Here is a 16377-nt window from a genome sequence, read left to right as displayed (position 1 = left end):
GAGACTGTTTGCCTGGTGTCAGAGGTCAAATAACCTGGACTTGTGATGTGCACCAGCTGCTCCTACGAACATCCACCACCTGCTCCCATGGCTTCATTGGAGAGGGGGTGGTTATGCAAGTGCTACACCTTGTCCAAGGGTGACCTGCAGGCTAGCAGAGGGAAGGAGCACCTTGCACTTCCTTTGGTAGAGACGTATCGCCACCCATGCTTAATGACGTCCTTCCAATAGCAGGGTGATCAGAGTTGTATGCAGTACTCCTGATGTGGCCTTACCAGCGTCTTGCATAGCTGAAACGCGATGTCCCAGCTCCTCTACTCAGTGCCAACCCAATAAAGGCAAGCACGCCCAATGCCGTCTTCACCTCTCTGTCTACCCATGTCATTACTTTCAAGGAACTATATATCTGCACTCCCTAAGTATCTCTGTCTTACAACACTTTCCAGGGTCTTGCCTTTCACTACACTGGATCGGTTGAGGGACCCAACATCGTAACGTTAGGTCTAGGAGACTGATCACCTTTGACGTACACTCTTTCTCCAACTCCCCCCCGCCCCCACAAGCAGTCATCACATGGTACTGAAACAACTGATGCTATGTTCGCAGTATCTGTGTTCCCAGGGTACGCCATTTTACAAGATCACTGTTTCATTAGTAATTTTCCCTACGCAAACAGGCTGCCCAAACACTGACACGAGGAATTCTGCAGATGCTGGAATTTCAAGCAACACACATCAAAGTTGCTGGTGAACGTATTAGGCCAGGCAGCATCTCTAGGAAGAGGTACAGTCGACGTTTCCGGTCCTGATGAAGGGTCTCGGCCCGAAATGTCGACTGTACCTTTTCCTAGAGATGCTGCCTGGCCTGCTGCATTCACCAGCAACTTTTATGTGTGTTGCCCAAACAATTACTTAATTTGGGTGCTGCCGTAAGAAATTGGGTTGTGTTGTTCTGAACCTGCCGTGCCAGGTTTCAGCAGCCCTGTTAACTTTGTTACTGTGTGACTTGAAAACCTTTGAGCAGCCTGACTTGTTCTGGTTCATTTATTGACGAGCTTTCCATCATGCCCTCCTTTCTTAGTTCCCACCCCAGCGTTCCTTCCAAATTAATTAATAACCTTTGACTAACACATCCATTTTAACACCAATCTCCCAAGCCTGCCTCTAAATCCATCTAACGGTTGCCCTGATTACCTTTCCCGCCCCTCTTCTGTAACCCCTGGCCTCTCTTCCCCCAGGGCCAGACACCTGGTTTTCTCCTTGCACTTCACTCGGGTGTGGTATACAGATGAAAGCCCTGTCCTCCTTCAAGACCATCTCAGTAGCTCCAGACACAGCACTGTGCAAAAGTCTTGGGTAGGACTCGGAGCTATTGAGCTGGTCTTACAGGAGGACAGGGCTTTCGTTCATGTATGTAGCGCCTAAGACTTTCGCACAGTAGTGCATTTGTCAATGAAGAGTGGAGATTGAGTTTATAAATCTGGCGGGGGCAAAGGATGTTGGGAATGATGAGGGTGGGACTCCATGGGGAGAGGGTGGAGTAGTTGGCAGACAAGAGGTGCCAAGACTGTGGACGCAGATGCACCCAGCTCTGAGACAGCAGGGAAGGTCATTTGATTCCAAGCAAGACATTGCAGAATGTTTCTCCCTCCCTTCTCCCTTCCCCTTTTCCCAACCATGGTTCCCCTCTCCCTGCCCCCTTCCCACTCTCAGTCCACTATAGAGACCCATATCAGAATCAGGTTTATCATCACTCACATCTGTCATGAAATTAGTTCTCTGTATTGTGGCAGCAGTACAGTGCAATACATAAAAATACAGTACTATGTAGAAGTCTTGGGCACCCTAGCCATATACATGTGTCTCAGATGTTTGCACAGTACTATATATGGAGCCTTGGATCACGTGAAATTTTTAAGCATCGTGACCAGACTGGTTATTAACACACCTCACCACAAACAGTTAAAACGTGCACTGCGGCCAGCAAAGAATGACTCGTACTCAGTTCTGATTTACTCTTAACCCTGCTTCAAAGCCCCTAAGTGCTACATGCCTGGTCTTGCATGAGGCCACGTTCCAGTGCCATCTCGAAGCCTGAGGTCTCACCTTTGTGATAGTGATCGGAACCGTGTTCGCGCGCATGCCCCAGTCGGACATGTAAACACTCCCACCCAGCATCTAAAACGCAAGAGTAAACTGAAGCAGAGAGAGTCTGAATTCAAAGTGCGTTTGGCTGAGTGGTGTCAGCCTGGGTTGATTATTAGGTGTTCATCAGATATGTAGAGTTCTGAGCACAGTGCTCCATTTCAGTAAGGCTAGCATTGGCTGTTCCGCGATCACTGTCACGATGTGATTTTTTTTTTCCTCCTCCTAGGTCGTTTTGCCAGCACCATGTACGAGAGTCGACCCCTTGGCAGCCCCCCTGCTTACAGCCCCACCCAGTACAGCCATCCAGTGGCCTACAGACCCTCGATGGGCAGCTTTGAATTTGACGTGCATTCGCCCCCACCGGGCTCTTACTACTTTGAGGATAATCCGCAGTACTTTTACAAGTGGAGCTCCCCGCCTGGCATCGTCCGCATTTTAGAAGGGATTGTTATCATCTTGTGCCTGGCTATTTTTGCCTGCGTGGCGTCTACATTGCAGTGGCAGTACGGTTATGGCTATGGTGGAGGATTTGGAATAGGTGGAGGATTTGGAATAGGTGGTGGCTTCTACCCTGGGTTAGGAGGAGGTAGCTATTATCCTGGGATGGGGGGTGGCTATGGTTATGGTGGAGGTGTCACTGACCCCAGGGCAGCCAGTGGCTTCATGATCGCAATGGCGGCGATCTCGTTTATCATTGTCCTGGCCTTCTTCATTACCAGTGTCAGCAAGTCCCAGAACTCCAGGAGTCGGAAGTTTTACCTGTTGGTGCTGGTGTTCAGCGCTATCCTGGGTGGGATGGAGCTGATCGCCAGTATCGTTTACATCATGGGCGTGAACCCCACGGCTGGCGGTGGTGGGTCTATGTACTACAGCCAGATCAGAGTGATATGCAGCCAGTTCTATACAGGAGGAGCAGGGTTGATGATTGGTAACCAGTATCTCTATCACTACTGTGTTGTGGATCCTCAGGAGGTGAGTCACACTTTACTCTTACTGTGTCCTGGCCTTTCTTAGAGCTTTAAATTGTGCATAGAGTAAAATATGAAAATCTTCATGACCTCAAAACATCTTGGTTCACAAATGCACTGCGTTGTAAATATTATAAAGCTTTTTGGTATGGTTCTGCTCTTTGAGTGACTCAAAGGACCATGGCAGCAAGAGGAGACCATTGCATTCCTTACCATTCACCGCTGATTTATATTTGCACTCTGTTTAATCTCTTTGGCTCCTTTCTTGTTTGATATGATCACATAAGAAGGATCTATCAATCACTCTCAAATTCTTCAAGTGAATCCCAGCATCTGCAGTATTTGGACGTGGTGGGGTGGGGGTTGGGAGTGAAAGTGGGAGAGAAATATCTCCTTTCTGCATGATAACGTTCATCCTGACAGCAGTCTTAAACAGCCAGGCTCTGGTTCTGTTGTGAGCTGCTTCACTGGGGGAAATAGCTGGTCTTTCTCTACCACATCAGTCAATTCAGTTGGATCATCCCCTCTGTGTTATTTATGCATCTTCCCTCCTAATTTATTCCTTTCAACCCAAAGTCCTCCAAGACCTGTTTCTCATTTCTTTGGCTTGAGGCCCGGAACTGAACAGTCTGCTCTGGGGATGGGGGGAGCTGTTACTCAAGAATCAATGCTTCAGAATTATAACTCCCTTCTGTTTGCATTCCAGCCACCTTATGATAAGGCAAGTGTACTGCAGTCCTGCAGGTTGTTTTCACTAGTTAGTCCGTGCATAACCAAGACACTCCCTCAGAGCTGTGGGGTGGGTGTAGCAGGACAAAGGTTCAGCAGCGATGAAGGAGCAGTGAAATATTTCCTAGTCGAGCTTGTGTTTTTCTGGGAGGGACACATCAGATGGTCATGTTCCATGTGCCAACCCCCTCTTCATCTAGGCTGCAGAGATCATGAATCTGGGAAATGCTGGCAAAGGTCCAGACAAGCAACTGTGGATTAGCATTATTTGTTACATGTATATCGGAGCATTCAGTGAAATGTGCCATTTGCACCAACGAACAGCACTGTCCAAGGAATGTGCTGGGGCAAATGTCGCCACGCTCCCGGTGCCAACTTAGCATGCCCAGAAGACACCAACCCTAACCATGCATCTTTGGAATGTGAGAGGAAACGTCACCCAAGGAAGCCCATATGGTCAGAGGAAGAACATACAAACTCCTTACAGACTGCGGTGAGAATTCAACCCCCCTCAATGGTCAACACTCACACAATGCTGGAGGAACTCAGCAGGCCAGGCAGCATCTATGGAAAAGAGTACAGTCGACATTTCAGGCAGGACTGGAGGGAAAAAGCTGAGGAGTAGATTTAAAAGCTGGGGGGGGGAGGGGGAGGAGAGGAGAGAGAAACCCTAGGTGAGTGGTGCAGTAAAGCAATAGTGCTAACCGCAAAGGTACTTCAAAGTTCAAAGTACATTTATTATCAAAGTATATGTAAAGTATACAACCTTGAGATTTGTCTGCTTGCAGGCAGCCACAAAACAAGAAACCTGAAAGAACCCATTTTAAAAAAAAGACCAAAATTCAATGGAGATATATATACACACAGACACCTTTTAGGAGTACCTTGTAGATGGTGCACACAATGTGGTGCACTGGTGATACAGGAATGAATGCTTCAGGTGGTGAAAGGATCAGTCCAAGAGATTGATTTGGCCCTGTTGAACTTCAAGTATGTAGCTGAAGTTCCATTCATCCAGATAAGTGGACCACATTCCTGCCCTCTGCTTTTGCTTTTTTTTAAAGTACACCTCTCCTGTGGAAACATAGAATGCTTCTTGAAATCCCAATTGCATAGAAACTATAGAAACTCCTTAATACAGCATTTGATAGTCAATAGCCTCATTTAAATTATACATTTCAGTTAGGTTAGTCAGATATGACCCTCTTTTCAGATTTACCCAAGTATTAAGTCATTTGGTGAATAATGACAGAAATTCCCCAGAAAACTGGGGCCAGGATTTAAAGAACGTCCTCCAATTTTTTAATGACCCAGGGTTTCTTATCGCTACCTGGAGATCAGGAGCAAACCTGGGGATTGACCATAACACCATGAATTTGTAAAAATTCTAGAAGACACCTCTAAACCAAAGAAACACAAAAGTATTGCTGTATTCTTCAAACAATTTTGTGTGATTTAAGATTTCAAAAATCTGATGTGGAGGGGACTAGTGATGGACAATGACAGGCAAACAGGAATAGTCTGATGCAAGAGTCTGTTTGCTTTAAGGCTGGGAAAGATGGTTGACAATATCAGACAGTATAACGACAAGTATTGCAAGTGCTGGAAATTTGAGAAAGATGGAAATACACAACTGGTCAGGCAGCATCTGTGAAGAGGGAAAAAACCAAAACTAGTATTTCAGATTGAGGACTCATTTGGGAGAGAGTCAGCCTGCTGATCCAGCCTTCACTGTTCTACTTGTCAGCGATACACAAGTGATACTTGGATCAGACCAATAGGGCACTGTGGTATGGTGGCTAAATTTGGAGACCTGACCTATTGACCAAGCCTATAGCTCTGTGAAAATATGAATAAATAATTAATGTTTGAAATATAAAGCTGGCCTCAATAGTGGTGACTGTGGAATCTCTAGATAGTAATTAAAAATCTGCTGGTTCATAGAATGAAATCTGCCATGCTTGCCCAGTCTGGATGACAGGTAGCTTCACACACACTATATTGTTGAGTCTTACCACCAACCCTCACCCTGAAATTATCTAGCAAGCATAGATAAATTCAGCAATAAATGTTATCCTTGCCAGTGACACCTACTGCCAATGAATTAAAATCAACTAAGATAAATGTAGAATTAAATTGGCTTCTTATCAACACTCCAATGGAGTTTATGATTGAAGGTTGATGCTGTAATTTCCGTATTCAAATTACAGGAGTACAGACAGGGGTTGTAGGTGGAAAAATTTGAAGACCTTCTCCGGAGATTCTGTCAGCATTTTTTTTTCAAAAATCGATAGATTCATTTATTATCAAAGAATGTATAAATTATACTGTACAACCTTGAGATTTGTTTGCTTATAAGCAGCCGCAAAGCAAGAAACCCAAAAGAACCCACTTAAAGAAAAAAAACGATAAAAGACCCAATGCACACCCAATGCACAAGAGAAAGGAAAAAAATACACAAATTACACAAACGATCGAAGCAAACAACAACATTCCAAACCAAAATTGAGTCCTCAGATCGGCACCCTGGAGCAGGCCCAAAGCCTCTCTTATCAGTTCATCATTTTAGCTGGCACAGAGCACAGCAGCCGGGGCAATTTTCGTAGTCTCAGCACCATGGAGAAAGGAGAAACCTTCGTGGAGAATACGTGAAATTGGCTGTCATCTCACTGGCGTTTAAATTGGAGGAAAAGGGGGTTTGATGGAATTTTGGTCAGGCTTCACAACTTTCTTGGGAATTTATTGTGGAAATGAATGAAGCAACTCACAGAAACTAATTGTTCAGATTCATCTAACTGTTGTTGGATCTGGTGATATTGATCTGTAGGTTCTTCAGAAGTCAAGAATGAGGCATAAAACTTGGTGGTTATGACCATTTTATAAATTTTACAAGTGTTCTGGTTTATAACTCCAGAAATTAATCGTAAGAAAAACCCAGGAGCCCGGGCTACGGCTGTACTCACTTTCTTTCCTTTAGCGAGGTGCGCATGTATGACATGGTGCCATAATAATGTATGCCATTTGCATACTTTTTACATCTAACCAGTAATGAATTATGTAAACAAAGAATGCTTAATATATTTACAATATTACTCAAAGATTACTGAAATATTAATTACACAACAAAAAGAGCAAAGAAAAGGAACACACATCAAAGTTGCTGGTGAACGCAGCAGGCCAGGCAGCATCTCTAGAAAGAGGTACAGTCGACGTTTCGGGCTGAGACATCGACCGTACCTCTTCCTAGAGATGCTTCCTGGCCTGCTGCGTTCACCAGCAACTTTGATGTGTGTTGCTTGAATTTCCAGCATCTGCAGAATTCCTCGTGTTTGCGATAGGAAAGGAATCATGGTTGTCTTGTGTTCAGCCTAGAGAGAGCACAGTCTATGGTTAAGATGTGACCTATGACATAGCCAGATTCAAATGGCTTGACACCTGTTGCTGAAAGGCTAAGAAGATTCTAGGAAATAGAGAACCAGCTATGCAATTACTGAAAATTCATTGAACAATTGCCTGTATATAGGTGATTATATAAGAATTATAAGCAAACAAAGGAGGTTGAAACTACAAGATAAACTATTTTACGCCCTAGTCCAACACTGTCCGGTCATATAAATAATTTTAGGTTGAAGATTAGGTGTCCTGTAAAAGATGACTTACTTTCAGTCTCCCAAAGCCTTTCCAGCATCTACAAGGCACAGGTCAGGAGTATGACAGAATACCCAGGCTCACAAAGATAAATGCAGATTCAAAGCTCTCACGAAGCCAAGACAAAGCGACCTACTTGTTTGGCATCCTACCCGCTACCATAAAAGATAATTCCTGTGGGGCGCATGTATGCAATGTCTGTCATCTGCTGTTGCTAGTCTGGGTCAATGTGAGGCACCTCCCAAATCCAGGACCTTCACTGCCCGGGTGGTCAAGAGTAGCAAGCACACAAAATGGCTTCTGGTAGTTGCTCAAGTAGGCAGCTCACCCTCTGTAGTTGAATTGGGATTGGGCAATGAATACTTTACCAGAAAGGCCTTCATTCTGTGAAAGAAATAAAAGATGGTTCATTAAAAAGCCACACCTTGTAGTTTCTTCATAAAGGCACACCATAACGCTGGGTACTGTTCTGGATGGAATCAAGGGATATAGTAACCCGTGTGAGAGACAGCACAAGAGGCCAAATGGTTCATTCCTCTTCCCATTTCTTGTGGGAACATCTATGCTGAGGAGTCAGAAGTATTGCAAAGAGAAAATGCAGGAAAGTGTCAGCTCTGTGGGTTGAGTCTCCCCCCTCTTTCCTCCCCTCTTTCCTCCCCTCTTTCCTCCCCTCTTTCCTCCCCTCTTTCCTCCCCTCTTTCCTCCCCTCTTTCCTCCCCTCTTTCCTCCCCTCTTTCCTCCCCTCTTTCCTCCCCTCTTTCCCCCCCTCTTTCCCCCCCTCTTTCCCCCCCTCTTTCCCCCCCTCTTTCCCCCCCTCTTTCCCCCCCTCTTTCCCCCCTCTTCCCCCCCTCTCCCCCCCCTCTCCCCCCCTTCCCCCCTCCCTCTCCCCCCCTTCCCCCCTCCCCCCCTTCCCCCCCTCTTCCCCCCCTCTTCCCCCCCTCTTCCCCCCCTCTTCCCCCCCCCTTCCCCCCCCCTTCCCCCTTCCCCCCCTTCCCCCCTCCCCCCTCCCCCCCCTCTTTCCCCCCCTCTTCCCCCCCCTCCATTTATGCTTTCTATCCAAGGGGCTTCCTCACTTTGGGCCTCCCTCTCTTCTGAATATATGTCCTGTTTACTATGTGGAAAATGTATTCCATATAGTAAACAGACTTATTCTCAGTTAATTAACTGTTTTTCAAAAGAAGTCATTTAAGAGTCACTTTGAAGAGGGTTGGCAGAATGGAAGATATATTGGGTAACATCTCACTCGAGTTCAGAAAGTCATGGATTTGAGTTTGGCTCTGAACGTTGAGCACGTGTTTCAGGCCGACCCTCCCAGTGCAACACTAAGGATGAGCTACAGTATCAGAGGTGCCATCTTTCAGATGAGAGATTCAACTCAAATCCCACGTACACTTTCACTCAAAGAAGCATTCCACAGTCTCCAGACGAGTGCGCGAGCCAAAATATGATGACAATTTAAAAGGTAATTTGATAATTGCTCAGCGCCCCATGTCCTGACTCTCACCAAGTCCTATTCAGACATTAGCCTAGTTCTGGCCAATCTATCCATACATTGCCCTGTTAAACAATATCTCAAATCTGAAAATCTTATCTTTGTTTATGTGTTCTCCTCCTTTGTTTTTCCTGAGACCTCCTCCCATGCTAATCTTTTCATCGCTGTACCTTCACCTCGCATGTAAAATGTCCTTTAAACTCTCTCTCTCACCCCATTCAGTTAGATACTAATTTAAAACCCACTCACTCTGTCAACCCGCTTTGTCAATCTGCCCTACTATCTCCTCCTGCACCCTGTCTTGTGATTATTTTTGTATAATTCTCCATTAAAGACGTGGTGATGATTTCCTGTTTTTATCTCATCCCTATCTACTGTGCAGATTGGCTGCTATACTTTCTGCATTGCAACAACTACTGCTCTGAATTTTCTGCAACTTGGTTTCAGACATCCTGGAGATTTTGACGATGTAACATAAATTCCAGTTCTACACAAGCCTTTTGTGCAATCATGTGACCGGCCGCATTGCGTGACTGAACTGAGGGCAGAGAGTTCTTTTTATTTTGTTAGCTTTGCACTGGAAATCCTGCTGTTAATGTTGCATATAAATATTACTTTGCCTGGGAGCATTCTCTGTTGTCGGCTGTAACTGGAGGTATACAAGCCATCAAGTGTGCAGATTTAAATGGTGTTTATAGACGTGAACCTGGAGTTTGAGTTGTATGTCACAAACTCTCCTGGGGCAACTCAGAAATGATCTGGAATTAACCTTTTGGGGATGGCTGGGAGCAAAGCCCTGGGAAATAAAAACTAGTGCTTTTGGAACATTTCTCTCAGCTAACTTTGTATCGGAAGTGTTGGTGAATATGAGGCTGCTCAAGTCGAAGGTGGCAGGGCACTTGGAGGTGGGAGATCACTCAGTGTTACCTACCCTATGCTGGATGGACCCAGCTGTGACTAAATGCAGAGCTTTATTGCATATCAGTTCGATGTACAATGCTAGGGAGGTGTTGTCCTAACTTTGTGGATGAAGTCAAGAGATCCTAACCTTTTGAACTCTGGGATCATGCCTTGTAATCCACCTCAGGCAGATCTTCTCCAAACAGAAAAGTCACCAAAGCAATCATCATCCTGGGGGAAAAAAAATCAGAGATGGGTCACTTTGAGTATCCCAGGGCCACCAAAGACCTGGGAATTTTAGGCTCTTAGCTTAAAGAAAACAAAAAAAATTGTTGAAAATAAATCAGAAACACAGCGATGATGATCTTAGACAAAAGGTCCTTAGTTCATCCGTAGTTTGATGGGCAACATGTTCACCTCTGTCAAAACGTTTGTGGGTCCATGTCTCATTGGGAATTCAGCAGAGTCAGAGAGGTCAAATTTTGCCCTGTTCATCAAGCCAGGGGTCTGACTTGATTTCTAAGGTGGCCCGAAAAATTCCGCAGAGTTGTTCTTCAAAGCAGATGAGAGTTCCTCAGTGTCCTGGGGTCGATAGGTATCCTTCAATTAATTTCGCCTAAATAGCCAATCTTGCCATTTAAACATTGTTGTTTGTGGGAGCTTGCTTTACATGTTCACTGGGTCGGCACGGTAGTATAGCTGTTAGTGTAACGCTGCTACAGTGCTAGAGACCCAGGTTCAATTCCGCAGCTGTCTGGAAGGAGTTTGTACATTTTCGAAACCGATTATGTTTCCTCTGGGTGTCCTGGTTTCCTCCCACATTCCTAAGATGTGTGGTTTAGAAGGTTAACTGGTCAAATGGGTGAAATTGGGTGGCATATGCCTGTTGAGCTATTTGGTCCTGTTATGGTGCTGTATCTCAGAACAAAATCATATTGGATCACGTGTTCCCTCGAGCTCAATATTGGCTGTGAAGGACCGAGAGAAGTCCTAAAGTTGTGAAATGTGCTAAAAATGTAGGATATGGGTCCTTGTCCATTAGCTCCCAGTCCAGAGTGTGCTTAGACTTGGAGAGAAAAAGAAAACTAAAATGTCAGGTCAATCTTATTCCAGTAATCCACAATCTTCAAATCCCTCCGTAGATTCACCCTTCTCTACTTCTGTGATCTCCCATAGCCCTTAAAAGTGTTGTGTCTTTGGTATTCTCCAATTCTGGCCTCTTCAATATCTTTGAATCCCATCGCTTTGCTGTTGACATTCACCTGGGATTCTTTCCCTAAACCTCTTCACTTCTACCTCTGTTGCCTTTAGGGTGCTCCTCGAACAACTGGGCCAGCCTGTTGGTCCTTAGTCCTAGTGTTTTTTCATGTAACTCAGCACCAAGTTTGCTTGACAGTGCCCCCCACCCCTCCCGAAGATCCTTGGGATGTTTTTAGCATTCAGGGGCACATATTGATGTCACTGATTCCTCCTTCCTTAGCATTGGATAGGGGCGGTGGTTGTGAGACAGTGTGATTGACAGAGACAGAGAGATGGAAAATAAGCAAGAACAACAAAAGCAGGCTGAGAGGAGCAGAGTGAGAAAGAAAAAGAGACAAAACAAGGTGGAGAGTGCAGAACAGAGCAGAGGAATGATAGTGACAAACACGTGTACTGACTGAGAAAGTGAAGCTCACCTATGTAGGCTGAGCACTGCTACTGTGCGATCGAGAATCTCCAGAGGGAAGGCCCAAAAATCCCTGGCTTTGCCTGCTGCTGGCGACCGAGGCTGAGGTCGAAGCGTTCGGCAGAGATGGCGCTCGGTACTCGGTGTCGGAGGGCTGATCAGAGTTTGAAGTTTTCGGACGACTCAGAGTCGGACTGTGGTCAGGCATGGCAAGGAGAGTTTTCTTCCTTCTCATGTCTGCGTGAGATGTGGGACCTTCAAGAGACTTTTAACTTTTTACTGTGCCATGGCCTGTTCTTCATCAAGTTATGGTATTGTTGCACTGTTGTAACTATACGTAATAATTATGTGGTTTTTGTTAGTTTTTCAGTCTTGGTCTGTCCTGTGTTTCTGTGATATCACACTGGAGGAATATTGTATCATTTCTTAATGCATGAATTACTAAATGACAATAAAAGAAGACTGTGTGTCCTCATACTCTTTAAAAAAAAAAAAAAAATAATGAATGCCTGGTGATTTCTGATAATCCAGCAACAAGCTGATGCTAATCCCACTTCTGTCTGTTTCCATAGGCCGTGGCCATTGTCTGCGGGTTTCTGGTGGCGCTGACGTTTTGTATCATTGCATTCTTCGCTCAAAGAGTGCGGCACAAAATATGGAAGTATGGGAAGCCCAATATCATCTGGGATAAGAACTTTGCTGAAGTAGGGATGGGGCCGAACGTGGAAGAGTGGGTAAGTGGACGTGTTGGGTGTCACTGATTCAATCACCGGTCAGTGAATCAGAGAATGTTGGCTGAACTGTCAGGGTGGAGCATCTAACTGTGCGAGAAGGTCAGTGGAATTTGACCAGGACAATCTGATGCACTGTCTTTAACCCAGTCACAACAGAGAAGAGGGTGGATAAACAATGAGGTCGAATAGGTCTCGTGCTTTGGGAGACACTGGGCACTGAGGGAACGTCCTCAATTAACCGGGGTGAATATTTTGACTTGTTTCCCCTTGAGATTGCACGTTATTTACACCCAACCTTGTCTTACACTATAAATTACAGGGATATGACTGAGTTTGCTAGCCAGCTGAATTTAGGCAGTGAGACGAGTCTGTGATGGGAGGCTATATCCATGGACTACAGCTGGAGTTTCAATGGGGGGGAAAGTGTATATGAGGGAGGAGAGGCTTTTCTTAAGCTGTGCTTCCTGTTGCTTTCTTAGTGTGATCTAGGCAGTCTTTCCAAACAGTGCACGGCAGGACTGGGTAGGAGTTATTTTTCATTCAGGATCCTCACTGCCAAGAGGAAAAGGGAATTTTCATCCTGTTTGTATGATTATTTCATAACCAAGGTGTCGGGAGAGGTGGATTGGCAGTGTGTAACAGGAACATACAGTGGCCATATAAATTTCTGCTGTTTGATTTGTCACTTGTACAAAGTGAAACAGTCAGGCAGACTTACTGTCATTTAGATAAAGGCTCAGTTATCTGATCTCTGTCCATAACTGTTACTGTGTTTTCTCTCACTTACAAGGCTGGAAATAAAAGGCATCTCTTCCCCAGAAACACATTTGTGGTGTTTTCACAAAGCAATCACTGACAGTGAGGGACTGATCTTTCCATAAGACATGGGAGCAGAATTAGGCCATTTGGCCCATCGAGTCCTCTCTGGCACCTGCTGAGATTGGTTTCTCAGATCTTCATAAAGTTACTTCCTAAAATACTACTTCACAGCCCCAGGCAACCTTCTGATTCCTCACTGTGAAGGTACTCTTGAGATACTGGGTGGATTATTCAACCACCAATCATGAACAATTTTGTGTTCCTTTACCATCCTTAACATGGTTTTTATATAAAAAAAAATCCCCTAAAACAACTTCACAGGATTAGGATTCCGCAAATACAGACACAGAGCCACATTAGGAAGCAGGTAATCAAAGCTTCATCAAAAAGTATACATTTTAAGAAATCTCTTATTAGAGATGCTTCTCCATGTCCAAGCAAGAGGATTTGGTAGGTTAAATTGTCCTGAGTGTTGGTGAATTTTAGAACCTGGGGATTCTGGTTTACGATGGCACCGGTGATGTGCAGTGATGACTTGCTGTCAGCAAACACGACTATTGACTACTTAATTACACACACTTCTCCTCAAAACTATCACTGCCGTCAGTAGTCCGTAGCTTTCCTGTTGGAGTCGAGCTTTTGAACCGCCTGTACGACCCAGCACTTTCACAGTGTGACTGGAGTCTCGAAGGTCGCAGGACAATTGCGGAGTGGCATGTAGGGGCTGAATTGAAATAGTAAGGCCTGGGACCGGGAGCCAGCAGTGAGCCAGCATGCCTTGCTGCTGGAGCGGACTTGGAGGCGGTTTGAAGCAGCAGGACCAGGGCACTGCAGGCCTTGGAGCGAAGAGCAAGCCGAGGCTTGACCGACTTAGGTGCCGGGTTGAATTGAGGCAGTAAGGCCCCAAGTCTGAGAGCAAGGAATGACCCGGCATTTGACTGATTTAAGCACCGGACCAGATTGAAAAGGTGAGGGCATTGAGGGTGAAGGCCAGTGTTCAGCTCACTGCTTCGTGAGGTTTACTCGTCTCTGCACTGAACTGAGGCTGTGGCCTGCAGCTGACAGCATCCTGGATTGGCTGTGACTGGATTCATGGCTGTGAACTCAGTTTTGTGAACTTCAATCTGAGTGTTATTTGTCTGTATTGTTTGCACAATTTGCCTTTTGTTCTGCAGGTTGGGTGTATGACAAGCTTTTTTATGGCTTCTATTGTGTTGGTTTGTTTTGTGGCTGTGTGTAAGTAAACAAATCTCAAGGTTGTATATAGAATACACACTTTGATAATAAATGTACTTTGAACTTTGAGTTCAAAAGCCACATGAGCATCATCTTCTTGAAGACAGTGGATGTCAAAGATTTTATCTGGGTTTCGGTCGTGGAGATCTTCACCACCGCCTGCTCTGCATACTTGCAGATATTTTCCTGAACATTGGTGCAAGGAAGTTGGGAAAACTCTGCTGCTTTATGTCGGCAGGACAATGAGCAACTACGGTGTGGAGGAGCTGGTAGTCAGCTGTCCTAGTGTCACTCAGGCGATGTATTTAATAATGAGAAATGAGAAGTAATCCCTAGGGGCTTGTACGAGCAACCCCTGGTCGTACTGTGGTTGCATCACAACACTCAGTTATGTCATTGGGCTTCCGTTTATGTTGGGTAGGCCAGGAATGTACAATCAGTGGCCACTTGACCTCCTGTACCTACTGAGTGTCTGTTCATAGTCTTCTGCTGCTGGAGTCCGTCCACTTCGGGGCTTGACGTGCCATGTGTTCAGAGATGCTCTCTTGCACACCACTGTTGTAACACTTGGTTATTTGAGTTACTGTCACCTTCCTGTCAGCTTGAACCAGTCTGGCCATCCTCCTCTGATCTCTCTTGTTAACAAGGCATTTTCACCCACAGAACTGGCGCTCACTGGATGTTTTTTGTTTTACGCACTGTTCTCTGTAAACTCTGGAGACTGTTGTGTGTGAAAATCCCAGCAGATCAGCAGTTTCTGAGGTACTCAAACCACCCCATCTAGCACCAAAAACTAATTCCACGGTCAAAATCATTTAGATCACATTTCTTCCCCATTCTGTTGTTTGGTCTAAACAAAACTGAACCTCTTGGCCATGCCTGCATGCTTTTATGCACTGAGTTGCTGCCACATGATTGGCCATTTAGATAATTGCATTAATGAACAGGTGTACAGGTATATCTAATAAATGGCTACAGAGTGTATATTGTGTGAATGGTAATGTTAAGTGTAGTATGATATTGAGAAAACATGGGGTACTGATGAACTTCTTGTCTGGCCCATGCCAGTTTCCCATTGGCATAATTTCACCCAGGTTGCCAATGCCATCCACTTCAAATATAGTTTTATTTATTTTCATGATTAGCATTAAAATGGTCTAATCTAGTTTCCAGGCATGGGCATCCTGGAGTATACAGTATAACACTGCCCTGAGTGACGTCAACAAACCAACATAAGACCATAAGATATAGGAGCAGAAGTAGGCCATTCGGCCCATTGAGTCTGCTCCACCATTCAATCATGGGCTGATCCAATTCTTGCAGTCATCCCCATACCCTTTGATGCCCTGGCTAATCAAGAACCTATCTATCTCTGCCTTAAATACTGTACACCCAATGCCTTGGCCTCCACAACTGCTCGTGGCAACAAATTCTACAGATTTACCACCCTCTGATGAAAGTAATTTCTCTGCATCTCAGTTCTAAAAGGACGTCCTTCAATCCTGAAGTCATATCCTCTTGTCCTAGAATCCCCTACCATGGGAAATAACCTTGCCGTATCTAATCTGTTCAGGTCTTTTAACGTTCTGAATGTTTCTATGAGATTACCCCCCCCCCCCCCACCTCATTCTCCTGAACTCCAGGGAATACAGCCCAAGAGCTGCCAGACATTCCTCATACGGTAACCCTTTCATTCCTGGAATCATTCTCGTTAATCTTCTCTGAACCTTCTCCAATGTCAGTATATCCTTTCTAAAATAAGGAGCCCAAAACTGTACACAATACTCCAAGTGTGGTCTCACGAGTGCCTTATAGGGTCTCAACATCACATCCCTGCTCTTATATTCTGTTCTATTCCATATCCTATACCTCTAGAAATGAATGCCAACATGTTGAATGTGAAACCCTGACTGCCTTTATGAACTATCAGGACAAGTTGTCAAGCCCATCCTTGTGCCCTTGTCTCCTTAACCTGGCACATTCTTCCATCACTCCTGGACAATCAACAGCAAATTTGACTCGTCCAATCTCCAGGCCA

General features: G+C 45.1%; 1 protein-coding gene across 1 annotated transcript in view; it reads left to right on the top strand.

Moving 5' to 3' along the window:
- Window positions 1-16377, top strand: part of LOC140187990 (uncharacterized) — a 71435-nt gene that overhangs the window by 33153 nt on the left and 21905 nt on the right. Inside the window, exons 8-9 of the mRNA XM_072243857.1 lie at window positions 2374-3119; window positions 12123-12284. Of these exons, the coding sequence (XP_072099958.1) occupies window positions 2374-3119; window positions 12123-12284 (908 nt within the window). The remainder of the gene's footprint in view (window positions 1-2373; window positions 3120-12122; window positions 12285-16377) is intronic.

Source organism: Mobula birostris, chromosome 26, assembly GCF_030028105.1.
Source record: "Mobula birostris isolate sMobBir1 chromosome 26, sMobBir1.hap1, whole genome shotgun sequence".
NCBI classification, from domain to species: Eukaryota; Metazoa; Chordata; class Chondrichthyes; order Myliobatiformes; family Myliobatidae; genus Mobula; species Mobula birostris.
The sequence above is the reverse complement of the archived record's forward strand: the minus strand, read 5'-3'. Positions and strand labels throughout refer to the sequence as shown.